The sequence below is a fragment of the Anopheles darlingi genome, chromosome X (genome assembly GCF_943734745.1).
Source record: "Anopheles darlingi chromosome X, idAnoDarlMG_H_01, whole genome shotgun sequence".
NCBI classification, from domain to species: domain Eukaryota; kingdom Metazoa; phylum Arthropoda; class Insecta; order Diptera; family Culicidae; genus Anopheles; species Anopheles darlingi.
In genome coordinates this window covers 5,585,582-5,612,908 of record NC_064873.1, presented here as the reverse complement: position 1 = coordinate 5,612,908, position 27,327 = coordinate 5,585,582, and the positions used below count along the sequence as shown (strand labels likewise).

At 52.6% G+C, this 27,327-nt stretch overlaps 4 protein-coding genes across 5 annotated transcripts; 1 reads left to right on the top strand and 3 right to left on the bottom strand.

Annotated features, from left to right (window-relative positions):
• The first annotated feature begins 240 nt into the window (after positions 1 to 240).
• Positions 241 to 3,912, top strand: LOC125954980 (late secretory pathway protein AVL9 homolog). Its single transcript, XM_049685748.1, has 7 exons — positions 241 to 439; positions 559 to 734; positions 809 to 1,275; positions 1,351 to 1,512; positions 1,621 to 2,384; positions 2,480 to 2,663; positions 2,752 to 3,912. The coding sequence occupies exons 2-7, from the start codon at positions 669 to 671 to the stop codon at positions 3,116 to 3,118; spliced, it is 2,010 nt and encodes a 669-aa protein (XP_049541705.1). The 5' UTR covers positions 241 to 439; positions 559 to 668; the 3' UTR covers positions 3,119 to 3,912.
• On the bottom strand, positions 3,913 to 6,030 carry LOC125955151 (uncharacterized). Its single transcript, XM_049686102.1, has 5 exons — positions 5,975 to 6,030; positions 5,888 to 5,916; positions 5,650 to 5,809; positions 4,790 to 5,557; positions 3,913 to 4,681 (listed from the first exon to the last, which is right to left on the bottom strand). Exons 3-5 carry the CDS (start codon positions 5,790 to 5,792, stop codon positions 4,558 to 4,560), a joined length of 1,035 nt encoding a protein of 344 aa, XP_049542059.1. The 5' UTR covers positions 5,793 to 5,809; positions 5,888 to 5,916; positions 5,975 to 6,030; the 3' UTR covers positions 3,913 to 4,557.
• A 736-nt stretch (positions 6,031 to 6,766) lies between these two features.
• Positions 6,767 to 12,601, bottom strand: LOC125955262 (forkhead box protein P1-B). The gene is made up of 6 exons (XM_049686321.1): positions 12,297 to 12,601; positions 10,429 to 12,095; positions 10,320 to 10,346; positions 9,549 to 9,625; positions 9,377 to 9,478; positions 6,767 to 8,055 (listed from the first exon to the last, which is right to left on the bottom strand). Exons 2-6 carry the CDS (start codon positions 11,489 to 11,491, stop codon positions 7,453 to 7,455), a joined length of 1,872 nt encoding a protein of 623 aa, XP_049542278.1. The 5' UTR covers positions 11,492 to 12,095; positions 12,297 to 12,601; the 3' UTR covers positions 6,767 to 7,452.
• A 969-nt stretch (positions 12,602 to 13,570) lies between these two features.
• LOC125954956 (palmitoyltransferase ZDHHC8) lies at positions 13,571 to 27,141 on the bottom strand. Of its 2 annotated transcripts, none has more exons than XM_049685683.1 (10): positions 26,564 to 27,141; positions 24,565 to 24,642; positions 23,991 to 24,487; positions 23,738 to 23,859; positions 23,475 to 23,632; positions 23,177 to 23,352; positions 22,857 to 23,051; positions 22,436 to 22,772; positions 18,127 to 18,665; positions 13,571 to 16,404 (listed from the first exon to the last, which is right to left on the bottom strand). In XM_049685683.1, exons 3-10 carry the CDS (start codon positions 24,080 to 24,082, stop codon positions 15,156 to 15,158), a joined length of 2,868 nt encoding a protein of 955 aa, XP_049541640.1. In that variant the 5' UTR covers positions 24,083 to 24,487; positions 24,565 to 24,642; positions 26,564 to 27,141; the 3' UTR covers positions 13,571 to 15,155. The 2 variants fall into 2 exon arrangements, with proteins under 2 accessions (XP_049541640.1, XP_049541649.1); XM_049685692.1 differs by lacking the exon at positions 26,564 to 27,141 and adding an exon at positions 26,203 to 26,552.
• Between the last annotated feature and the right edge of the window lie 186 nt (positions 27,142 to 27,327).

Genomic DNA, 27,327 nt, shown 5'->3' with positions numbered 1-27,327 from the left:
TATGTGCAACGATTATAAGCGCCACTCTCTTTGCAATTCGTTACAAAATATTTCCTCCGAGAAACATGCTAATATCCAACGATTGCTATTCTGGTCGCTGCTACACAGCGATGGGGAAAAAATCGTTGAAATGCTTTGGCATAAAAGAAGCACAACAGCAGCATGCAGTCACAACAAAGCACCCTCCGGGAACGGCATCTTATGGCACTGGCAACAGTCATAGCCAATCCAAAAGGCGAATCATCGAGCGCAGCGCAGCCTCCTCTGTTTTCGCAAATTTATCGCTTCACTGATCATCAGCTGGAGGGTCAGCAGCAGCAGCAGCAGAGCTGTGATACGATGCATTGGGTTGTGCTGCAGCAATCACGTTTTCGCCTGTGTAGAACCGAGTAGGCGGCACAAAAGAGTTTGTCAGTTGTGTCCGGCAGCAAGCACGCAGGTCGCTATTTGCGAATTTCTGCTGCGCTGTTGCTAAACAGCAGCAGCAGCAGCAATAACAACCAGCGAAACTAACTGGACGACGATTCATCATTTCGCTTAATCCCTTTTTTGCGACAGATTGAGTAGTTGGCGAACGGAAACGGAATAGAGAGTGAGCTGCCGGAAAAGTGGACTGTAGCAATCAACAATCTCTCACACCGGAGGCACGGGGGACTCGTCGTGTCACCATGGATCTCAAGAAACCGGTATTGAACATTGTGGTAGTTGGATTTCATCACAAGAAAGGCTGTCAGGTAAAAGGATTACCGGCACTCGCCGCTATCCCTATCACTAACAGAGTCACCCTCGATTACTCGATTTGTTGTAGGTGGAGTTTTCCTACCCACCGCTGGTGCCGGGAACCGAGGGCAAGAACGAATGCCCATCCGGCTGGAAGTATCTGCCGACGCTCGCACTGCCGGACGGTTCACACAACTTTAACTCCGATACCGTCTGCTTTAACCTGCCCAGCCTGACCGAGCCGCAGCAATCGGTGTACGGCATTTCCTGTTATCGCCAAATCGCGATCGAGGACGTAAAGAACCGCACCGCCGATCTGACGCGCAGCACCGTACAGAAGTCGGTGTGCGCGCTACTGTCGCTTCCCATCTATGGTTACGTCGAGGTGAAGCTGTCGCTGATCGCGCGCGCCTACTTTGAGCAGGGCGATTTCGCCACCACCGAGTTGCTGGAGAAAGCGTACGAGCAGCTGAATGCTTGTCTCGAGCCACAGGACACTATTGGTCCGTCCCGCCTACTCTTCGTCGGTATGCCGCTGCGAGATTTGCTACTCAAGTAAGCTGCCACAAACTGCCTCCTCTGCGCGTAGATTAACCGTTTTCCACTGGTCTACCTCCTTTCCCATCCCAGGTGGAAGCACAAGATGCTAATATTGTTCAAGTTGCAGCTGCTGCAAAAACGCGTGCTTTACTTTGGCTCACCGGTACAGCCCACGTGCTCGCTGATACTCAGCCTTGTCTCGCTGCACCCTGAGCTGATCGCCAAAGGTTTTCAGCAGGTAGCCTGCGTCAAGTAAGTCACCGTTCAGTGCCTGTGCCTGGCTAGACAGAGCGCAGCAGACTATCAATAGTTTGGGCTTTTTTTTTCTCCTCCTCTACCATACCATCTACGCACCATTAGAACAACAGTAGAGCAGCCGCCATTCACCGCACTACCGACCGGTCAACTATCGCCCACCCATCAAGAGTATAACGCCCAGGAAGCGTCTTGTAGTGTGCCTAAGGAAACCGTATCTGGAAACCATCAAGAGCAGCCGGGCGTTGGCGAGCCGACATCAACACAGACGAAAAGCGAGTTGGCTGACTACCCGACCACCGCAGTCATGGGTGGTAGTGATCCCGAAAACCTCTTCAACTCCGAAGACCGGTCATCTCTGTCCGGATCGTCCTCATCGTCGTTCGCCGAGGGCGACCAGGAAGAAAGCCGACCAAAGAAGCGTCGCTCGTCGGCAGAGCTGGTGCGCGATGCAAGCATGTACACAATCGCGCCCAATTTCGAGAGCCTGTATGCGATCGAACCCGGTTCTTGGGGAGCTCCGCTGCGCATCTTCGACGATGGGCACCTCTGCCTACCGTACCTTTCGCTGCCCTATTTGGATCTACTGACAGACCCGGCCGTTCACAGTTACACGATAGGCACATCCAATGTGCTGTTCCAGCACAAACGCCAGCTGGCAAACGTGCTAGTCGACGTCGAGGGTGGCATAATAGAGATGCTTGATCTCGAGACCAAGCGGCAATTGCATCTTACCACCGAGGACTTGCGCTTTATCGACTATGTCGTGCGCAACGCGCAAACGCCCCGCGAGGACGCCGAAGGTAGTGAGTGCTGGATACGGAATCAGCTGTACGGTTATACAGTAGCACTTCTGAAAACCTCCCTTGGTACGCGCCCCCTTTGGTTGGCGATTGTTGTGCACGAATTGTACAGCGAATGATTCTAAAACGCTTTCCTTTCTTTGCTCTACACATCTTTGCAGAAGGCGGCACGCGACAGGATAATTTTAACGCACATTTCATGACTGCATTCAAAGCGACGCACTGCTACAAAGACTGGCTCAATCGCACAGGCGAGGGGAATATACCAGCATTTGACGAGCTACTCGGTGGACACCCGTTCGCAGGATCTCTCTCGGTTGCAGATATGAAGCTCAAAATTGCACAGTAAGTACGACAAGTGAACCACGCGACCACGCTCTACTGGTCATTTCCATCTTTAACATTCTTACGACTCTCGGTATACGATTTCCAGAACGATGCAGAACAGCGATGGGGGCCGCAAGCTGAATCAGGCTGTTACCAGCACCAGCCGCGTCGTCGGTACAGCCATCACGACAGCCAAGGGGGCCTTTTCCAGCTGGTGGAACACCCTTACAACGCCCGTACCGGCTCAAAGCCCATCGATTTCGCCACAGCAGGAGGTGACCGAATGGAAAGTGGAACCGCAGAGCCCTGAGGTGGGGCAGCATGACGAAGCTACTGGCGCTGCTAGCATCGAACACGGTGTCAGGCAGCAGCAGAACGCGGCTGTCACCAACGCTGTGATTGAAATCGGTAAGGAGGCAGAGCTGTTAAACCGAATTCAGCTTGTCACCATGGAAGATGCTCAACTATCGTAAAGCACGAACCGGATAATGGGTGATCTAGTTTGGGGGATTAAGGGGAAAACGGCTAGTCACAGATAGGGCGGCCTACATGGTCCAATCTAAGCACATCTCGCTCATCAATCGACAGTAAAAAAAAGGACAGGGACAAATCTCGCTTTACGTTTCCTAGGTGACAATCTCATCCCCATCCACCTCGGCAGGGCTATTCGTTGCGATGGCGCATGTACAGTAGGTGTGCGGCCCCCGGCTATAATAAGCTCTTTAGCATGTTACCAAAACTTATCTTCCTTTTTACTTTCATTGATGAATTCGGTTGTTTAGTCATAATTTAAAACAAGGCGAAACGAAACCTTAACAACCTTGCGACTAGTGAAGCTAGGTACGCATCGGTTACAAATGCGCGTAACGACGCATTTTGCGATACCTTATCTCGTTCCCGGCTCCCTCCAGAGTGAGACGCGTTGACTCATTGCTCACGGATCGTACTTCCCTTTCTATCAGTTTGCCTTCTGCCTCGCACATTCTATAAGACGACGTCTGAGCGAATTCGACATTCCATTGTTCGTTGCCAAGCTATCCAATATGCACTTGAATTTGTTTCAACTCTTCGAGCTAGCGTGCTTACATAAAACGGAATACAGGAGAGAGATCGTCGATCAATCATCTATCACTTATTCGGGGCATAACATAAAATGTAATGTATTAATGTAAGGCTTTTTTCATCAATGTTCCCGAGGACACCGCTAGCTATAAATAAAATAGTCCAGCGCATTTCCATGCTACGTACAATAAACTCTGGAAACCAATAGCAAACGTCTAGATTTGTATCATTTACTGTTTTCGCCATAGTTTTATACCTTAAATATAGCACATAGGTATTATAAAAATACAACATTCATTACAAAATAATCATTTGTGGTTCATCACACGCAATAAGCAGCATACAGTCCTCCTCCACCTTCCGGATGTAATGCCGAGAAAGCAAATATTAAAAGTACCTTACGGAAAATACAGCTCTCCGTTTCATCCTTACATATGACAAAAAGGTTATAAAAATCAACCTAAACAATTACAATAAACAACTCATAATCATAAAAATAATCATTTGTGGTGCATCGAACGTAATTGTCAGCATACAATCTCCTCCACCTTCCAGATGTAATGCCAAGAAAGTAAATATGAAAGCAACTAATCAAACATACAGCTTCTGATCCGTCCTTATACATGACCTAAGCTATTTTAAGACCTACCTAACCCTACCAACTATAATAAACGATTTTTCATTTGCATAATCATTTGTGGTGCATCACACGTGATTCGCAAGGATTGATCTGCATACAGTCTTCCTAAACCTAACGGATGTAGCGCCTCCCTAGTAAATCGGGATCCGGCATGATCGTTGTTCGGAGCCGATTCTATTGAGCATGATACGTAGACGCAGTGTACAGAAATCAATGCGGGATGCTGCTGACCGGTGCAAAGTTTTGCCCTTGATAGACCTGCTGGTACATTTTATCCTTCGGTTCCTGTGCGCTGTTCGACTCGAGCAACTCTCCATCAAGGATTTCCTTAAACCTACACATGGGAAGACGCCAAAAAAAAAAGGTAGAGATATTTCGGCCGGATGAGTTCAGCGAATGCGGATACGGTTACGTTCGGGAGATCCAAACGGGGCGTCCTTACCCATTCACCGATTCACCGTTGATAAAGTTAACGATGCTCAGCGTTGTCCCTTCCATGATCGTGCCGTTCGACGAGTGGGACTGGGAGTCGATGAAATTCAAATACTCTTCCTCCTTGATTTCGCCCAGCTTCTGCTGCATGCTCTGCACGGTCAGCTGATTCTCCTGCAGCAGCCGCTCGTACTCGTCCGAGATATCGCGAAACTCGCGCACCTCGTAGCGATTCTTGGATGTGATCTGCTTTTCGTAGTTGTGCAGGTTGCACAGGCTGGTCCGCTCGAGCCACAGGTGCATCCGCTCCAGCATCAGCGCATTTGGCGATGGATTGCGCTCGTCCGCCGAGCTCCCCATCACGCTCCGCAGGCTGTGCACGAGCAGGGCCATATGCTGGTCCAACCCGTCCACGAACATCGTCAACGCGGACTCGTTGATCTCGGAAAACCCGACCATACAGAGCAGCCCGCAGGCGGCCTTCCGTAGGGCCTGCAGCACGACGGCACGCGAAACCTGCACGTGGTTTTTCGGTTCACCCCGCGTGAACGGTGTGCTCGTGTACGGCACGAACCAGAACGGTCTCGTCACGCGCTCGTTGCGCGTCAAGTCTGCCACGTTGCTGGCGGGAAAGTGTACCGTCGGCATCAGCTGGCACGGGTTCAGGATGTACCCACACCCCGACTTGGTCGAGTAGGTGTCGATTAGCGTCTGGATCATCTCGGTTTGCTTCATCACCTCCACCGTTTGCGTGACGAGCGAATTCTTTAGCGGTAATCTACGCTACGGACAAAGGGGTGGGACAGAATTGGTATCGGTATTAGCCATCGGCAACCATGGCATGTGATCTGGTACTTTTTTGGTACGTACCGCTTGGCCTTGGTAATGGTGTAGGGTAGCTTGATCTGTTGAAACTGTACCATCTTACTGATCGGCAGCAGGATACCATTGCTCTGCACCTCCTTTTTGCGTTCGGCATCTTCATTCTTCAGCGCACCCCACCGTTTCGGCATTGCCGGTCGTCCGATTCCTGGAGCAACACACACACAAAAAGGCTAATAAAACGCCTCCAATGCCACTCCGCCCGCTCTTACTGATTGGCACTCACCTTTTAGTCCAGCTCCAGCTACACAAAGCCTACTTCTTGTTACACAGTTACCTGGATGGTTCTCGGTGAAGATTTACCCAAACTTACCGAGTTTAACTGTGGTAGCTGGAGCTGGTACGGACAAAGTATGAACAGAAATCTTTGAATAGGGCTTGGCGATGAAGAATCTTCGTGATTTCAACAAAAAAAAAAGACGCCAAACGGTTTTTAAATCCCTTGGACGATTCTACGATCTCCGGTGAACGGTGCACAACAGCAACAACAATGTTTCTCGGTTTATTTATTTGTTTACCTTCGTTTGACTGTTGGCTTACCGAGTGGCTACACATAGCGCGGCTCACCTCGTCTCGTCGACCTCAGAGTGGTTCCACACTGCGTAAAAAGTTGCATCGCACGTGCAAACTTTTCACGGGACATGAAAAATATTGGTGTGTGTAGAGCCGATAGCGCAAGTAGTGAGAGATCTATCAAGTCTATCATTGATATCAATGATTAACTGACAAATTCCATACAAATCAGCGGCGAGAGATCTATCGCTCGTGTAGAAGCTGAAATTGTTGATAGATTTGAGAGGGAGCGCAAGAAAATAACTGCTCGTAAAAAAATCAAAGCAAATGCAAGCAAACTTTGGCTTTCAAAGGCCATTTCCTGCCAAGGTTAAATAGACTGATTCGCCGTAGCGCTCAGCGTGAATGCACCAGGCAATACGAAGAGGAATACAAGTAGCCAGCCTTCGCCTTCCGAGCTCTCCAAAATATATAAATTCAGAAATTTACATGTTTCTTTCATAATGACATCGCTGGCCATCTCAAGAATCAGAAATGCTCATCCCATCATATCACTGCCGTCTTCTTCTTCTTCTTTATTCAGAACTCGGGCCACTCCGTCGCACGCGGCGTACTTGTGAAAAGCAAATTCCACCTTCCGTAGGCCTCACTACCATCATATCACCTCGGGCGAACCTGAAGTACGGACATCTGAAAAGGAGACAAAGACAACGTGCATTCCGGCCGCGCTCCAATGGGTAGATGGACGCAGCGCCTCGCCACCTATCCACCTGTTGACTAAAAATGGCCGCATCAAGAGCGATTAGGGTTAAGAAATGAAAACGGAGAGAAAGGTGCACTATACGCCAACCCTGTGCACCCGTACATAACCGATATAAACCATTGAGCAAGAGTTTTGACCAAACTGTTCGTCCTGGCACCTGGCTGGCGAAAAAACAAAATAGGGGGAGTGTAATCCAGTAGTGTTAGTAGAGCATTTCGGGGTGCTGAGTAAAAGTAAATGTGCCTCGCCATTTGCTAGCCGTCAGGCCTGTCAGTTAAGTCAGTCGGTACAGTCCAGTAATCGATTGGATAAAACTGTATGTGTGTGTGTGTGTGGGAAGGTAATGACAGGATGCATCCGTTGAGTAATATAAATAATAAAAGGGGGGAAAAACCCAAAAGAAGGAAGGAAGGAAAGCCACAGGACAGAGGAAGGGGGAAGAGAGGTTATGTGTGAGCGCGCGCGCGCGAAGTGGTTCTTCTAGTCCAGTCCACACCCCCCCACCCCTAGCATCGTTACCGTCGACTGTACTCGTTCCTCTTCGACAACCGTCCCGCGAAGGCAATGCTGCCACCGTGCGCCAACAGCTTGTGCTCTGGTGCACCCGAGCTGCCTACCGCCTCACTGGCAGCTGCTGCCTGCATCCGGCGCAACCGCCCGTACTCATCGCCGTACGGTGGTGGCCCACGAACCACGGACGGCGGACTGGAGTCACTGGGCTGCCCTCCATCGGTAATGCCTCCTCCCGATTCCTCTCCAGCCCCAACCAACGAACCCGATGATGGTGGTGGTGGTGGTGGCAGTGTGGATGCTGATTGTTGTGGTCCTGCTGCTCCAGCTCCAGCTCCAGCTCCTGTTACTGCTGCTGGCAGTTGTGGTGGGCAGCCGGCGGAATGGTTGTCGGTTGTGGTACGGGAGGTGGTGTGTGGTGTGCCCGGTGCCGCACCGCCCTCCTGCTCGATCGGGGGTGGCATCGAGATGTCGTACTTGCGCGGTCGGCCTCGCGACAGATGGCGTCGCTTCAGAAACTCGTGATCGTCCACCATCCAGAACGAACCGAAATCGTCCTCATACCGTACGAAGCACTTGTGCAGCGATAGGTTCGTTCGGATCGCATTCTGTGCATGTGTGTGTGTGTGTGTGTGTGTGATGTGTGGTTACACCAGAGAAAGAGGGGGGAACAGATTGACATCCCCGCATCGTATCGTTGGGCGTGCAGGAGCGCCACTTACTGCTTGTTACTTGTTCTACTCGAATGATGCATGATGACACCACAGTGGACAGCCTACAGAAGGGCTGAACCGCTCCTAGAATATCCCATCCTGGAATGCCTTCACTTCCAGACGAGGTGGCAGAGGCGGAGGCGCCAAGGACACGAACCACCATCTCGTCTCTAACGCCGATGGTGGTTAGTAGGTCGCTCACTGGCCTCGCTGCAGTCTTTGTTCTACCAAACGGGGTTCTACCGCCCACTACCGAGAGTTCGTTTGTTCGAATAGCGGACAAATATCAAACTTTGGCACCGTACACCAGCCAGAACCGTAGGAACGGGAAGGAACAGGAAAGCAGGACATGGAAGAAGAGATGGGGGACACATTTGGGGGGATACAACAAAACGAAAAGCTTCGAAAGAAGGAGAGATCCGAATAGCCGAATCCAACTAGAGGAAAGAATAGGAGGAGAATCTCGCACACAAACCGTTTGAAGAAGCAAGGCGGCGGTGGAGGCGGTGGCTTCAGCGACGCCGGTACACCGGTGCTGCCCGATGGCGACACCGGTAGCGCGTGCTGGGACTGTGCCGTGGATGTGTGTGATTGCCCGTGGGACCGAAATCCGGCCACCGATGCGACTGAAGACGCGGATGAGGATGACGACGAGGACGTCGACGATGACGACGCCGTCGCAGATGCCGCTGATGCGGATGCCGAGGACTTCTTCTTCGTCGGATGACAACCACCACCGGTACCGGTACCGCCGTGCGGCAGATGATGTTGCCCCTGTTGGCTGAGTCGCTGATGGTGCTGCTGGTGCTGCTGTTGATGCTGGTGTTGCTGCTGGAATTTGAACTGCATGATGCCGAGCTTCTGGGGACGCCGCTTGCAGAACTCGGCCTCGTTCACCGTCCAGACGGCGCCCTTGATGTTTTCCACGCGCATAAAGCACTTGTGCAGCGACAGGTTATGGCGCACGGCGTTCTACGGGTATGGTGGCGCGATCGGTTACTACTACTGTGTTAATCTCGCAAAACACACACACACACACACACGCACGCACGCACGGACGCTTCAAATATTCAAATCGAAATCCGAGAAACCCCATACATATGGTAGGGAGGAGTCCCCGGTCATTAATTGCCACCACGGTGGTGACAGCATAAAAGAGTGGCTCGCGCAAACCTCTCGCGGCACTCCTCTGCCTAGACCTAGATCCTAGACCTACCTTCCACGTGGCCGCGTTCCGGCGGAAGTAGCAGAATGTGTTCTGGAACCAGTTGTAAATCTCGTTCAGCGTGAGCTGCTTCTCCGGTGACTCGATGATGGCCTGCATGATCAGATGAGATCAGATTGGGGTTCAATCAGTAATAACTCCAGCAATAACGGCCCCAGGTTACCTGTCGTATCAACGAGGCGTACGTGAACGGTGGACGCACATCGTGGCTGCGGTAAAACTCCCGATTCTTGTGTACATCTAGGGGGAAAGGAAAGGAGAACATTGAAGAGACGATATGATAGAACGGCATAGGCATAGGAAACCCCATACCAAGCGTGTCTTGTCCGGCCAAAAAAAAACAAGACCACAGTCCTGTCTGAAAAAAAAATGTAATCTCAGCGGTCGTATTTTGAACTTATGAAGGTGCAACTGCGACGACTATAAGTACATTCTGTCCGGGAAAAGTACCGGGAATAGTCGATTTAAATCTGACTGTGCTGTCGGATCAAGTTATGTTTTTTTTTTCCTAGTTTGGTACAACTGTCCTTAACTATTGTGCAAAATTTGAGCAAAATCCGGCAACCCGTTTGTTGACAGCAATTTTTTAAGTAAGTCGATGTCTGTCAGTGAGCGGCGATTTGTTATCATAATCACACATTAGTTAAAAAATTGCTGTAAACAAACGGGTGGACGGATTCCTCTCAAATTTTGCACAATAGCTAAGGACAGTTGTGCCAACCATGGAAAAAAATATTTACTTGATCCGACAGCCAAGTCAGATTTAAATCCCACTATTCCCGGTACTTTCTTGACAGAATGTATATTGACGAATAAATGTACCGTGTACAAGAAAAACTTCTAGGAGCAGTCTTTGCCAGACAAGACGCTTTGGAAATTTGGAGCCCACAGTAACAACGCAGCAATTGGGAGCAGCGGACGCGCCCTTGCTTACCATCCTGCACATCCGGATAGTTGAGCTCTAGAATACAGGGGAATACAATAGGAAGAACACCGTCAGTACAGGCACTCGAACGGGGCCCCTGTGAGTAGCGCCTGCTTACCTTCGCTATCCTGCGGAGAGAAGTACTTGGGCCGACTTTGACCGCTACCGCCACCGGAAGATTTGGACGATTTGGAACCGGCCCCAGTGGTGGGCATCGGTGGTCCATTGGAAGCGTTACCGGCACCATTGGCATCGGTTAATGGTCCACCACCACCACCACCACCACCACCAGTGCTCGGGGAGTGCTGCTGCTGTCGTGAGCTGCCATGGTGGAGACCACCAGACGCCCCCACCGTCACCACTGCTGCCGCTGCCACACCACCGTCTGGCGGCTGATGGTGATGATGATGGTGCGCATTGTGATGATTGTGGTGACTGTGGTGTTGATGGTGGTGGTGGTGCTGGTGGGGGGCAAGCTTGCCACCACTGGCACTGGCAGCGTAGCAGTCGGCAGCAGCAGCGGCCACACCGACACCAGCCGATGGTAGCAGCGAGGAGGGTGCACCGGCCGCCACAGCAACCGCCGCGATGTCGGCGGCCAGATCGGCCGGGAAGCGCAAACCGGCTATCAGCTCGAATGGGCTGACGGTGCTGGTGGCAGCGGTAACGACGTTACCAGCGGTGACCCCGGTACCACCCCCCAAACCCGGATCCGCGCACGACAAGGACGCTGCTGCTGCTGGTGGCTGCTGTGGCGGGGGCCCTCCACCCCCGCGATGCTGATGGTGATGGTGATGATGAGGATGATGGTGCGGTGGTGTCGGTGGTACCGGGGGTTGCGCTGGTGGGACGGTAACGGCGAGCTGCGAGAGAAACTGACCACCGAACAGGGCAGCGGCGGCAGCGGTTGTTGCGGCGGCGGAGGCAGCGGCGGCTGCCGGTGCCCGCATCATTTCGTTCTTCTTGTTCAGATGCAGTATCATCGCCTGCAGCCGGTCCCGCTCCTTCTGTAGCTGCAGGTGCAGCTGGCAGACGACCTCCATCTGGATGCGGGCCTGGGCCGCTGAGTAGTCACCGTTGATGTGGTCCGAGTGCAGGTGGCTGTAGAAGTCGTTGAACTCGTCGAATACGCGCTCGCAGCCGGGCCAGCGGCAGGCTCCGCCACCGAACAGCGGATGCATCGTACCGGACGCTGCTGCTGCTGCTGCTGCTGCTCGCGTTGTCGCCGATCCACCACCACTGCCGCTAGTCTGCTCATCTGCGGAAAACAAGCAAGGGACAGCGAGAGAGAAAGAGGAAGAGAGAAAGAAGAGAAAGAGAGAAAGACAAAACTGTTAGCAGTGGGCACGGCAGCAGGATCTGGGCAGTTCAGACGGCAACATCCCCCCAAACCCCAAACAAGTAGTTAAAGGCACAAAGAACAGCCCAAATAATGGTGGTGGTGGTGGTGGTGATGATTGGTGGGGGGCAAGAGAGGCCTAGTGGCCAATAGCTGGCAATAGAAACACGGGCAAGCAATGGCCAAACGGACTGCGTTGTTGGGGCAGGTCGGAGGCTCTGGTGGTCCTGGTCCTCGCTCTTCAGCAGTCTCTGGTCAGCAGTCCGGGCAGCAACAGCAGCAGCAGCAGGATGGTCGCCGCCTTCGCTGGCGGGGTCACTCCACCTTCCGTTTCGTTCCGCTCGCTTCCGTCGTGTGTCGCTAGTTCGCTGCCATGGTCTTTGGTTCCGGTGCGGTAAGTACTGCGCCCCACCCACACAATCCTTTCGTCTTCGGTCGCGGACGAACTGGTGGTGAAAAGGGAAGAAAAACGGAAAGAACAAAAGCAGAAGAGATTAAGCTGCACTACATGTCCCAAACACACGCACACGCATACACACAGAACACACACACAAAACACTGGTCTGTCTGGAGTCGTTTACTAGCAGGTAAAATGGCTCGTTGCACGCACCACTTCGACAGACGAAAGCGCAGAGATCAGCACGTACCTGGTCAGCAGCAGTAGCAGCAGCAGCGAAGAATGCGTAATGCTTACTACGTTGACCGTACCGCTACCGTAAGGCCGCTGCGTTTGGGATGCGAAACTGTGACCAACGTGTGACTGCCTGCGAGTGCTATACAGCGCAGCGTCGTCTAGACGTCCACTCCTGGACGGTCGGTGGATGTGGTGTGGGACGGCTACCTCTCTCTCTCTCTCCTTTCTCCCCTGTCTCCTGTCCTGTCCCGTCTGTCGTTGGCACGCTCTTACGCTCTGGCCACGGCCATCACGATTGTCAGCCGACCAGCGTCTGAGAAATGGTTGGTGGCGAATGGTGTCAACACACCGTCGCTGTTGCAACGTCGGAACGGTTCGGAAGCTCTCTCTCTCTCTCTCTCTCTCTCTCTCTCTCTCTCTCTCTCTCTCTCTCGCTCTCTTTTCGATTGGTTTCCGTACTCATCTTGGAGTATCTCGGAGCCACGCATAGCCGGTCCGGTCCGGGAGACGAGACCAACGAGACCAAACCGATGCCAAGGGCGCAAACTCCACTACGAATGTGCGAAATTGTCGTGTCTGGTATAAGGTGTGTCGCTGTCGTCTGGTGGGGGGCCCCCTTACCGCGGAACCGTAACAATGGCTAACACACTAATGTGACACCGCGCGACAAATTGATTTGTCTGCTCCGGTGAACTGTGTGTGTCCAGATTTCCCGGGCATGCCGGGTTCCTGCAGCGTTCAGAGAACCTGGAAAGAACACGGGATTGATGCAGAACAGCAGAAGAGCAGTAGCTAAAGGTAACCCCCAATGCTGCCGCTGCAATGCTGCGCAACCGCGCCCGCGAGGCATGTTGCACAACAGGTTTATGCTCTGCTTTTACGGTTTGGATATACTTTGGTTGTTTTCGTCTCATTTTATTTATCATAATTACTAACTTAACAACATTACATTTCCTGGGCCTCCCTAATTTTGCGCTGCCTATCGGCTTACTAAAGAAATATACGAAAAAAGCACACAGAGTCGTTTTGCTCGACACAAAAAAAAACCCACGAACGTAACAGGGGAGGGAAAGGAATAAAGCCGCGGGGGAAAAAAAAACTAACAATGAAAAAACATTCCACTCTCCGCCGACCACAACCCTTCCCCCTCCCCCCCCTTCCCCCCAAATAAACTTCATGTACAAAAAAAATTGGCGGGGATAAATGGGGGAAGCAACGCAACGAAATCTGTTCTCTTTCTTCTTTCTATCTCCCCCCCCCCCCCCCCCACAACTCCCCATCCCCGACCCATTCGCGGTGGATGGAATCCTTCAACAGGTTCACCTGCGATTTACCACCTGTCGAGGAATGGCATGAAAAGATAATAACAAAAAAAAAGTACAAACAAACATGGCGCCCGGAAGCAAAGTACACGAAGCGACGGTGGACGCGGGGACGGGACAGAGAATGCACAAGGCGCGCTTATTATACGTAATCAAAGGACGCCGGGTGTGGTGGTACTCTGCATTGGCTTTGGAAATCGCATGCGAGAGGCTGCAGCGGCTGCAGTAAACGAGTCGCGAGTCATGGATTGCCCACACAACAAACACACACACACATACACACACACAGACACACGCACCACAAGTGCACATACTGGGTGCGCTCGATCAACAATGGAGGAGGGTCTAACCTACCTTGCCTGACCGTGTGTGCGCGTGTGTGTGTGTGTGTGTGTGTATTGTGGCCGTATTTTGAGTTTGGAGGCAACAACTCCCGGATACTTCCGTGGATTCATTTGGCATTTTGACATACTCCTACTGGCCCCTACCCTTCCCTCACTCCCACCCCACCCCCTAATCTTCTGTAGTCCTTTTCCGCACCTGCGTTTAATGAAAGAATAGTTCCACCCCACCTCACTACCCCTTCCCCCGTATTACACCCTTAACCTCACGTCGCAGATTACCCTGCCCAGGGTTGACAATATTCGTGTTAGCAGCACGATGACGACAGCGTAATCAACTGGGACAAGTCGTCGGGACAGCTGCGTTAGAATCGCAGAAGAACCGTTAGACACTCGGCCGACGAGCTGGTCCGCTGGTTATCTCGCGATCACCACTTCCACTCTCCCCCTCTATCTCTCTCTCTCGCGCACACACACAAATACACTCACACACGCACGCACACACACACACACCAACTGGGCGGCTGTTAAGGCAGTAACGCTTACATCCGTATGTACTATGTACTCGACGTCATCGTCGTTGTGAGATCGGCGGTAGCTGGTACGGAGACGGTACGGAAGACGGAAGGTGGTGGAGGTGGTGGGGAAGGAAGAAGAGCAGAAGAGTGCTTTGTCGGGGATCTGGATCTGGTGAATGGGGGAAAGGGGGATGGGAACACGTTTTTGGACACCAAAAGCAAACCACTGGGGGGGTGACTAGGAGACCGGGCCTGGGCAGCGGTACACCACGGGGACCATGGTCCCAACGGTGTCTATAACCCCACCCTCCCCCCCCCCTCCCCCTTCATTATCGCTTGACGCCTCAACAACGCCATGGCCATTCACCATGCGACTCCACAACTCATTCGATCTTTATACCATAAACCATTCCTCTTCCTCCCACCCTCTCTCGCCCCTCGGTCCAGTCCTCCTGACTAATTAATACCTTGATCTCTGTTTGTCTCTCTCTCTCTCTCTCTCTCCCTCTCTCTCTCTCTCTCTCTCTTTTCCTCTCTCTCTCTCTCTCTCTATCTTGCCTTCACAATAGAAGTCCGTGATTATCAGCTTGCAGCAGCTGGACAAAAAGCGTGCCCAGCGATGCCGAGGGTTGCACGGATTTTTGCGGATTAGGGCGTACCACCGGCCCGGCCCGGCCCGGGGCTGGCATGTTTACACCGATATCTCGTAGTTCATATCGTAGACGCTGGCCCGCTGATCGGGCGAGGTGGACGCGTTGGGTCCGCGCAGTCCCCCAGCGCCGGGCGGCTGCGATGGACCTCCTACGGTACCGGCGACGGCCGGCTGCAGCGCACCACCACCACCGACAGCTGACACTAGACCACCCTCTCCGAGGCCACTCGCGCCCCCACCCGTCACTGCCGTCATCTCCATTGAATCGGTCATCTCGAGGGCGCGTACGAAGGACATCGGCCGGTTCGGGGTCGCCTTGCGCTTGACGGACGGTGAAGGGGCTTGCGGACCGATGACGGTGACGGGCACCGCGCCACCGACACCATTCGAGCCGATCGGTCCGGCCCCCGGTCCACCACTACCGCTACCACCGCCTACGATCGTTGATGTTGGTGGTTGCGGTGGAAAGACGGGCACACCACCGCGTAGCGCCGGATGGTAAGCGATGTTATTGCCTAGGGTACTCTGCTGCTGCTGCTGCAGCTGATACCGGGCGGCACTAACCGTTCCGAATGGCGCTACCGGTTGCTGTTGATCATGTTGTTGTTGTTGTTGGTGTTGTTGTTGTTGTTGTTGCTGCTGTTGCTGCTGCTGCTGTTGCTGCTGTTGCTGCTGCTGAAGATGATGGTGTGGAACGGCAGAGGGGCTGGACGTGTTCTGGTATACCGACTGGATGCTGAGGCCTGCGGGCAGTGGCCCCTGGCCCGGTTCTCCTGGCCCTTGGCTAAAGCCCGGTGACGTGTCCTTCCAGAGGTAGACGCCCCGTTGCGGGCTGCCAGCTAGCTCCCGGATGTTGTCCGACGTTTGATTGCTGCGCGCGTACGACAGCTCCGCACCCTGTCGCACTAGCTCACCCTCGGACAGGTAGCGGCGCTGGGGGCTACCATGATGGTAGACAACCGATGGACCCCGCGGTTGCTGTTGCTGAGAGGCTTGTTGTTGTTGCTGCTGCTGCTGCTGCTGCTGTTGCTGTTGTTGCGGGTTGCCGCCAGCCAGCACTCCGTTGTGATGCACCATCGGGTACTGCTGGTGGAACGAATGCTGAGGAGGCAATCCGGACGTCTGGTGCAGGGCGAGCGGTGGCAGCTGCTGCTGTTGCACCATCGGAATATCATAGTAGTTGCCAGCCATGCTGCCGTTGCCTCCAACGAGCTGCTGCTGCTGCTGCTGCTGACCAACGCCTATGAACTCCGGTCGCCTCGGTTGTGTTGGTGTGCCTGGGTTGGATCTACGATCAGCCAATGGGGGATGGTTTGCATGAAACGGAACGATGAACGAAGAGAGTGTTAGCAATCGTTTGTAATGCAGTGGAGTACAAGCCGTCCAAGTGCGTGTTCGGCGTTCGCGTAAAACGGAAAACAGACAATCGCTCTATGGACCACCGAGCCCTTATCTACTAGCAGCAGTAGCGTTTGTACCGCTCGGCGCTCCGTCCAACCACCAAATTCGCTAATTAACCAAGAACCTAGCCTAGCGAATTAATTAAACGAGCAAACGCGATTCGCCACGCAGGCAGCGCAAGCGGCAGATAGATAGAGCGTAGTAGTAGTAGTAGTACGGCAGCAGAACGAACAGCAACAAAAAAACAACAACAAAACACAACAAACGCCTACTCCGGAATCGAAGACGGATCATCACAAACACTACCAAAAGCAGGGGCCGAGCAGATGGAACTAGCAAAAGGATGGCGCATGGATTCGAGTCGAGGCGAGTTCTGCGAGGTTGTGTGTGTGTGTGTGTGTGTGGAGGGGAACAGGTAGATGATGCCAGAAGCCTGCGGCTGTGATGACGGCTTCTCCACGAAAGTAACCATTGCTGGACTGCTACTACTAGCAGAGCTACTATTCGGATGATCTAAAAGCTCGTTTCCCTTAAACGGCCGGGAACGCGCGCGTGAGAACGTGAACAGGAAACGAAACAACAGGGGTGTGTGGGTACGGCAGCAAAAGGAACCGTAAACCGAAAACTAACTAATTGGGAATTGGAGGAAAGGAAAATCTGGAATCACAAAACTCTCTATTACCAAGCGAACACGAGACAACGAACGAACGAACGAACGAACGAACGCGGCAGGCGCGGCAGCCAGCAGCAGGTACAAGAAACTCGAACAAGGAGTGCGTACGGTGTGTGTGTGTGTGTTGCGCCACGGTTGGTACACTGGTGGGCACTGGAGTAGCAAGTACCTGAGCGCAGAGCCATATCCGAAGGATGAAACAGTGCGAACAACACCTGAAACCGGAACGAAAACGAACTGCCCCGGGGGGGATGATGATGATCAGGATTAGAGGTTTTGCGTCGACTCTTCTGCCGGTGTGCTGAGAGAACGGTGGCGGCTCCATGCAGATGCTGGTAGTGCGCCGCTGCGCTCTGTTGCTGCCGATGTCTGATCGTCGCGATCGTTTGCAGACAGATGGGCGGGAGATTGAGAAAGACAGGGAGAGATACGGGCTGGGTGGGGTGTTTCTCGTTGCTTTGGATAAAGGGATGCTGGTTTGGTAGTAATAGTGATTGTGGTGGTGGTGGTAGTAGTGGTAGTAGTAGCAGGCATCGTCGCTACTCTTCCTGTCCAGTAGAGCTAGTAGGCTAACGTTAGGTCCACCTGGCCAGGGTGTTTGCCCGGTTTTGGAGGGGAAGGTTTGGTGGCATGGTTGACAGGGGTGCATCCCACACCAGAAGCAAAAGCATCAGCATCAGCAGCAGTAGCAGCAGCGCGGAAAAAAGTGTAAACGGAAACGTATAAGTATACTGATGTGTATATGAGTAAAACTAGGGGGCTTGAAAGTTTGAAGAGTCCTCGATCCTCGGCCAGCGGATTTCGTAAAGGGTTGTGTTGTGAAAGTCATCGCAAGACACAGTGTAAACGGAAGATCCACTCCACTGAAAGGGGTAAACAGCCCTCCCAACCCCCCCCTCCCCGCCACCCCCCATGCTCCCTCCGTGATTTACCTACCTTCGAACTGGGCTGGACATGGCGAGTGGTGTTGCGACACCGAGTGCCTTGATGCGCTGCTGCATTGTCGGTGTTGCCACCGATGTCGGTCCACCTCCTCCTCGCAGACCTCCTGCTCCTGGCGGTTGCTGCTGCTGCTGTTGTTGTTGTTGTTGCTGCTGCTGCTGTTGTTGCTGTTGCTGTTGCTGCTGGGACTGTATAGTGATCATCGGTGGCAACGCTCCGGACTGGTCGGGCGATAGTCCCTCCGGTGTGAAGCTACGCGACGGATCCAGACCACGCTGCCGGGGATGAGGACTGTGCCGTGGTAGATACATGCGTATGTGCTGTTGCTGTTGCTGGCGGGGTGAGTCGCCACCGTTGGCGGAGCCAGTGCCGCCACCTGCCGACTGCATCGACATGGCCGTACCGTCCAGCGAGGGCAGGAAAAAGTTGCTCTTCGAACCGTGGCGCTGCAACGGTGGCGTTGGTTCGCAGTCCCGGCTCTGGGAGGCCTGCGGTTCCATATCGATATCCGAGCACTCGCGGCCCGGCGATAGCTGTTGGGGCACAAGACAGGCGTGTGTGTGTGTGTGTATGTGTGATAGTGTATGGGGAAATTAGGAAGAGGGGAAGAGTGATAGAAGTCGCGATCGTTTGAAGTCGTGTGATTTGAAATATGAGATAGAATGGTGATATGATGAGATCAGTCAGAGAGTCGAAAAAGGGTCAAGTCAAAGTGTGTGTGTGTGTGTGTGCGTCATGACAGTGACAAGAACGTGCCGGAGAGTGGAGGACAAATATTGGACATGGGAAGATTAGGAAAAAGGTTAAGAAAAGAATAGAAAAAAGAAAAACAGACAGAGAGAGAGGAAGAGTGATAAAATGAGAGAGAGAGAGAGAGAGAGAGAGAAAGAGAGAGAAAGAGAAAGAAAGAGAGAAAGAAAGGGGGACGGAGAGACAAGAAAAGGCGAAATGTTTTATTCGAATCAGTAGGTGCTGCGGGCCGCGTCCCCCGTTACGAATGAAATACTGAATGTTTGCGGGGGGTTGAGGAATGGGCGGGGAGAGGAGCATGCATCAGAGAGGCCGACAGTGCGCCGGACTTCCGCCGGGGTCGGATCCGATGGCTCCAATGCTGCTACCTGTTTCGCTACCTGCGTTCCACGATTGGTCCGCCGATGGGCCTGCTTGCTTTCCGCCCTCCAAACACTCCAAACAAGGCTAGCGAAAGCAGATGGAGCATATTAACGGACAGGCACGGGACTGGCAGGTCACCGACACTACGACACGACAGGGGAGTCAGATACACACACATGGGTGTCGTCGCCTGACGAACTGAGCAGCAAACCACCAACAACTAACGATCCATGTCGATCCAATTCAACCAGCGACCAACCGACTAGACACTTATCCAGAAACGCATACATACATACACGCACGCACGCACGCACAGCTAAGTAGACTGAGAGCAAGGGCGAGGGAGTCGTGACAGAGTACGTCCTAGTGCACGGACATCAGGAGGATCAACAATCTGGACATTGGCCAGAGGGCCCTCTAGCACACAAACACACATAAACATACAAATTCTGTCATCAGTGAGTTGGTGGAAAGAGGGGGTTTCAAGGGAACTACTCCAAGCACTCTAAAGTCCTAGGCGGCACACTACTAGGAACCGTTCTACACTCAGGAACCCCCGAAGGAGAAGCAGGGCGCTGGACCGGTCGTAGTATTATACAAAAAACGATCTACTCTTGGTGGTGGTGTAGTAGTGCTGAAGGAGCGATGGCCGAGTACACACACAGTTACACTTACCTTGGCCTCGGTAAAGCACCTTGTCACAGTCACGAAATTATTTGGTTGTGTGTGTGTGTGTTTGTGTGCGTTTGTACTGTACACGCCTCGTAAACGTTAAGCCTACTCGGTACGATACAGCGAAGATTTGTTTTTCGCGGGCAAGCCGTATGTTTTACGGCGACGATGGCAGTTTATAAGGTGTATGTAAGCCTATAAGAAAGCTAAAGATCTTGATTGTCCTAACGCAAACGGACGAAGAAAGCAATCAGCCTGCGAACCCCAGAGAAAACCCCGAAGCCGTATCTCCTCGGCAACGCACATTCCAGATCCAAAGCAAAGTTTCACGATTTTCATTTCTGGTTGTCCTGATGCTGGTTGTGGGCTACATGCGCATGCAATCGTACATTAGCTTCTCTTTCTCTCTCTTTACACTCAAGCGAACGATACTTCTTTTGTGAAAAACATCAAAACGGTGTGGTACATGCAGAGAGACAAAACGAAAAACGCTTTAGCAGGGTTTCGGGGAAGGGGGGTGGGGAGAGGGAAGGTCGATTGAGGCCGGTTGATTAATCATGCAGTGAGACCGTCGGCCGTCGATAGAATCGAGCTATTTGATGTGGTGACATCCAGGATGCTGAAATGCTGAGGCTAATAATATGCTGTGCCCGGCGACTTCGACCACTACTAGAAATGTGTTTCCGTACTGATTCCCAATGGGACCCTTCTTATCCCTATAACCTTATCCTGTTATCAACAGCTACACCACCCCGCAGGTGTGAAAAACGAGCGGTACAAAATCGATCAACGGATCTGTTTTATCATGGCACCCAGTGCGGGGGCGATAACTAACGTCTCAAGCAGATCACCGACCCTTGTTTTCTACCGGTTGTACCGATGACGATGCTGTATGCCACCAGCAGACGGGTTGATAAGATCGAACGATGGATTGATAAAGTAAATAGAAAGGGGGAAAACAGGAAGAGAGATAGAAAAAGAAAGATAGAGAGAGAGAGAGAAAGAGAGAGCGAGAGCGAGCGAGCGAGAAGGAGCAGATCAACCCAGCCCAGCTTACTTTAATATGTATCTGTTTTCTATGGCCTGTACGCGACAAGGAAGCTCGTGTCCCCGTGACCCTTGGCGGAAACAAACGCTGGCAACACTGGGGGGCGAATTTTATGCATCGCTTAATTCGCAAAAAACACGACGATTTATTGGAGGGAAAAATAATTATTATACACTACAAAGTACTTTGCGATGTTTTCGTTTCGAAACAGAACAGGGCTAAAATAACCCCGATCCAAGGGAGGGGGAGGGTAAACGACGAACTGTAATTCGAGATAAGTATTAGTGTCACGTTCACTACGCCACCTAACTAGCGCGTCGTTTGTGCCATTGCCCGCGTTCTCTCTATCTATTAGTTGATCTCGATAGTTGGTATTTATACCAGTTAGCCATACGACCCGTATGAAAAAAGGGGGCTAGCCTCCTAGTACTAGCCCGCACCAACAGAAGCACAACAACATCCGCGTGCATCCAACAAGGCTCCGCATCTCCGTTTACCGCTCTGTCAACTAGTAAACCATGCACATGATAATCAGCAATGACAATGGTGATTTTGTGGTGGATGTGTGTATGTTTCAGTACGAAGGAAGGGCATGAGTGAAGGAGAGAGTTGCGGGATTGCGCAGGGAAAGCACCAAAACAGCATCAACGAACGGGGATGCAGGAAGTCGAAAAGAGAGACAGAAAAATTAAGAGGAAAAAAGGAGGAAAGAGAGAGGGAGAGAGAGAGAGAGAGAAAGAGAGAGAGGGAGAGAAAGAAAAACAAATATAAAAACAAAAAAATAAAAAAGGAACCAAACGGAAATAAACTAGATTATAGCAAACGGAAGCAGCAGCACATGAGACAGTAGGAATCACATGCAGACGCGCCAGGATGTTCATATATTCCTGACACACACGCACGCACACAACGATACACACTAACAACACACACACATACACAGCAGAGGAATGCAGACTGTGAAACGAGGCTCCTAAGGCCAAGAAACCTGGGCTATGGATCAGGAACATTCAAGGGTTAAACTAGTAGCCAGAACCGGATCCAATCGATGAGGATTGGTAGAAAATCTATAATTTATCACTTCTTCTTTTCAGCACAGCGCTGAGCTACATAAATGACACGCATCTTCCATCTACACGATGCTGTATGATGGAGACAGTCTGATCCTAGCCAGGCCAGCTTCAATTGCACTTAAGGTGCGCCAGTAGCAGACAATTTCATTCAATCTCATTCGCACAAAGCAATCCCCCGGACTAACAGGAGCCGTTACACTTTATCGGGAAAAGGGCCATAGGTGTGAAACTATCCCCTTTTTTCTTTAGGTAGGTTATGTCAAGTTTATGCAATACGCCATACCATAACAGCATACAATTACGTAGCTAGGAGGGGGGGTTGCGTGAAAGAGTGGTATGTGGGCGGGGAGGGTCTGGGTTGTGGGGATTTAAAAAGCAAAACAAAAATGCTACGCACCTTACTGTAATGACTGGATCCAACTGTACGTATACCGTGACCATTGCCTTGATCCATATAGGTTTTTACCTGCGTGTGCCGGTTATTATCATAGATGCCACCACCACCACCACTGGCCTGATTCATTGCCTGTTGATGTAGCTGTAGCTGCGGATGCTGCTGCTGTTGCTGTTGCTGCTGTTGTTGCTGCTGTTGCTGCTGTTGCTGCTGGGAGGGCCGGCCGGGAAATTGGCGCCGGTTCGAGCCACCACCCTCACCGCCATCGTTGGTGATGGTACTGATTGGTTGGCTATCCTTGTTGTAGCGACGCGCCACGTACTTTTGCGGCTTTAGCAGGCTGCGGAAAAGGGGAGGGTGGAAGCATACCGTTAGTGTTAGTGGCCGGTACATTCATGCCAAACGTCGCCGAACGGCTACCAACCTCGGATACTGCGGACCACATTGTGTGTAGCAACAATTGTTCCAGCATCCGCGCGAAAACGGATTGTAGCCGCCCTTGAACTTGCCCGTCACCTGCTCATTGGTGGTCCGCCCCCTCGATACGAGAACCACATGGAAACCGGTCAGGCCAAAGATCGGAATAGCGAGCAACGTGACGATTGCCATCAGCACCATACTACCGAGAGCCAAAGGGAAGGAAAGACATTTTAATCCCGGTCAATATGATCGTGTTTCGAGTGTTCAACTCCGTCTCCGGCCGGCCCTTCGGCCGATCGGGATCAGTGCCTCTCTTCTACTTACGCCACTATCGGTTCGACTTGGGTCAACACTTCCCGCTCCATCTGCAACACATACATTAGCGACAGTATGAAAATGCTCAGCATGTGCACCGATAGCGAGATTAGAAAGAAAAAGAAAAACCGATAGTTCCGGCGGCCGATACAATTGTTCACCCATGGACAGTGATGGTCGAACGTCTGCCGCGAAAGGTAAGGCCAATGGACATGAAAAAAGAAAGGTAACCGAAATTATTTGGAAAGTTCACTCCAGGGACACGGGACGCAATAAACTGCGGCTTGGGAACGGCCCGCCTCAATACCTCGATGCAGTGGTTGCAGACGGAACAGTGGGAGCATCGGGGTGGCCGATAGAACTTGCACGTGACGCACCATTTCATGCGCACCGTGATCCCGTTGATTTCGGCATTCTTGTACAGCGGTGCCCGGAACTCATCGTCGCGATCCTCGTCCGGTGGGGCTACCGGAAAAAGGGGGGGGGGGGGGGGAGAGGGTGTGATAATGTGAAAAAAGTGGTACTCGCTGGTTTGCGGCACAACGGACTCCGGACCGGACAGTTAGTTACCCTTGGGAATGACACCGGGATCCATGAACGTGGCCAGTGTAAAGTTGGCGATAACAAAGAACGTTATCACGGCCTGGTAGGCTAGCACCCAGGGATACCGTTGCAGGTAGAACTGGCGACATCTGCAACGGAAGAAACGACGGCCCGACGACCGACATCAATGCATCAATACACCGGCGACAGCGCTGATCGACGTGGGAACCGGAAGGCAAGCCCCCGTTGCCCCTCTCCCTTCCGGTCTGTGTTTACTTACGGGTACCAGAAGAACAGGAATGTGGTGCTGAGCAGCAGCGTCCAGGCAAAGGTGGCTGGAATATACCTGGTCTTAACGTCACATTTCGGCATTGCGGCAGACTGTGATTAACGACGGTGACGGCGGCGATCTTCTGCGGCGCGATTTGCATCCAGAAAATCCCGACGGATTTTACTCCCTTCCGTTCCCCCCGCCCCCAAGTTCGGAATCGGATATCGCCGTTTCGACTGTTGGTTGGTTTTGTTGGTTGGTAGATTATGGTACGTTTGATTGCTGACAATGATGACGGGGCAGCAGCTAAGCGATCGTGCGCGTTCTACCTCAGGGCACTGGTAGCTAGTGAACCGGCCCACCGATTGCACCACGATGCATGTATGTCGCTTTTGATTGATTAATTCCGTCCAGTGCTTTGGTGAGAGAGCATGTGCATGAGTGAGAGAGAGAGGGACCGCGAGACCAAGACAAAAGAGTTGATTGCAGATAGCGTGTTGAAGTTTCTAGAAAAAGAGAATTAAAAGAGCCGATTAAGGTGGTTTGCCGTGCGATCAGTTGGCAGAATCAGTAACCCCCATACCAAGGGCAGCCTCGCCAGGACTGGCTGGTTGACTGGTTGACCGGCCGAAGACCTCTCACCAGTAACACCGGTTAAATGCTGCTTGCAGATGGTTCACGGTGGTGCATCGACATCCGCCAAGCCGGAAAAGAAAAACAGAAATAAAGCAACAAATGAAAAACAAATAAACAAACAACCAATAGTCAACAAAGCAACAGCATCAACAACAACAAAAACAACACAATCGAACTCCTAGAAGATGGAATCAAGAGCCAAAACTACAATCTTGTAGCAAACACAGGTAATCCAGGAGGTGTCGGAAGAAGAGTGGTAGAGCTGTTGCGAGTGGTGAGGCAGGTACCAAGTAGGCGAACACTAGCGAAACGAAGCGACCTGCTGCTGCTGCTGCTGGCGCTGGTAGGCCACGACGGAACACCTCGCGACAGAAGGTACGGACGCATGGTTCTGTGTGCGCGCGCGCGCGTGCGCTCGTCCTCCGGCACACTCCACGCAGCAGCGGTTCCACACACACCCGGCGGCACACATATCGTCTTCGCATCACACAAACACCGCCATCATCTTGTTCCGTCACGCTTCCTTCCGTCCCCAACACGAGGCGACCACCGAAAACTCCCGTGCAGGGCACTAATTCGATCAGGGTCGAAGTGATGGGTCCGTCCGTCCTCCCCTCCTTAGGGGAGCCGATAGCGACAGCGTAGACACCACGCGACGCCCTGACGGGCTCCTCTCTTGCTCAACGGGGCCTGTAGGGGTTGTGCTCTGGATGCAGCACACGATAACGGGCCATCCACGAGGATTCCATCAGCTGCAGCTGCAGGATATGAGTCGCCTTCGGTCTTCAGTCTTCAGTCAATGCGGTCTAAAAAAATAGAACCGAAAGTAACGCGGCAGGACAGTAGAGGTAGGCACACAGGCGTAAACGAAGGCCCCCGGCCGAACCCAGCTTGTGTGACAACTTGGAGTGCCCTAGGCACACGCCAACAACTCGCCCAGAACCATCGCAATTTGTTTTCCCAACGGTGTGAAGACCATCTGTTAACTTAGTTTTTCTCGCGCTTCGCTGCATTCCCACGCCCTTTGCTCTCGGTATCACTCGCTGTCCCTCGCGCACACACACACACGATAGTCCTCTCTCTCGACCGTCCGTTTGTAGGATTGGTCAGGGCATTTTAGGTTGAGATGATTTTTGTCTTCTGAAATGACCAGCATACAAGCAGCAGCAGCAGCAGACGACGACGTGATTCCTTGGTGACATGATGAAACCGGGGGTTCTGGCAAGCAGAACCACTTGGTATGTTATGCCAGCGCTTAACAGGTTAGAGTGGGGTCACCAATTCCTTCCAGACCAAGCAACATGTGCGAGGAGAGCTACTCTCCTGCTGACGTCTTGTCCACCAGGTGACTGACCCCTGGATAAGGCTAAGGAGGTATCCCTTTGCCGGATAAGAACGGGAAACTATCGAGTTTTTGATGCACACAAACACACGGCAGAGACGTTCGACAGGTAGCGGCGAACATGTAGGCATGCACGCACGCACGCACGCACATGTACGCACAAGACCTTCACGGGCAACCCTTCCGCCATCTTCCTTCCAGGCGACACCATCCTGGCACATCCAGGGCGGAATTTCCACATACCATCCACACTGAGTGAAGGAATCGTTCCGTGCCCCAGGGATCGCGGACTCCGGATGCCGCAGAAGCCAGCTCCAGCACGGTCAGCGGATGCGGGGGGGGCAGACGTGTAGCAGCTAATGCTGCGTTCACCTTGGTACGGTTCCACCGTCGGCGGGGTGCAGGGCGCGGGCGCTGCTTGATATCGGACTTTTCCTTCGCCGTTTTTCCGCTCTCCGGGTTTCGTGTTTTCTTTTCTTTTTCGCTGGTTACTTTTTGCTTGACTGCTTATCCATACACACAAACACACACACGCGCGCGCGCACACACACACACACGCACGTACACAGTCGCGCGCGCGCTGATTCCAACTCCTGCAACTCACCTCTTCGCTCGCCCTCGGTCGTCGAATGTTGCTGGCCACCACACCACCACCACCACCACCACTGCCCCCACTCGACGGTTATTCTGGATCTGTGCACCACGGTCTGTCCACGAGATACGTCCGCCGGATTTTGCGGATTCGGATTTCGGTGTCGTCGGCTGTTGGGAAAGTCGTCCCGTGGAGCGAATCAGAATCAGAGCCTCCTCCTCCTCCTCCTCACCAGCCTGCTCCCGTTCTCTTTGTCTCCAGCACACAGCACAGCAGACAAACACACACACACGCAGGCAGGCACACAACAGCACCAGCAGCTGGGCCAGCGCCGAAACAGTGAAAAACGGGGGAACCTCAATCGACTCGACGGGGTTCGGGCTACTAACGTTTGTTCACGGTTACTTTCTGCGCCCCCTGACAAGGATGTACTGACTACTGACGTCTGCTTCCCATGGTCGTGTGGGTGTGTTGTGTTGTGTGTGAGAGTGTGTCTGTGTGTGCGGGTTGGTGATGTGCGATGGCCACCGCGGAGCTATTGGGATGTTGCGCCCGAGTGATCTTTCGCGCAAAAAGGCAATAGCCTTAGCAGCAGCAGCAGCAACAACGCACTCTCACTCATTCTCTTTCTCTCTCGTTCTCTCTTTCGCTCTTTCGCGCTTTGCGGCGTACGCACAGGCTAGTGCCAGAGAGAGAGAGAGAGAGAGAGGAGAGATGAGAGAGAAAGAGAGATAGAGCGAATGAGTTCTACGAAAAGATTATTGTGACAGATCGAA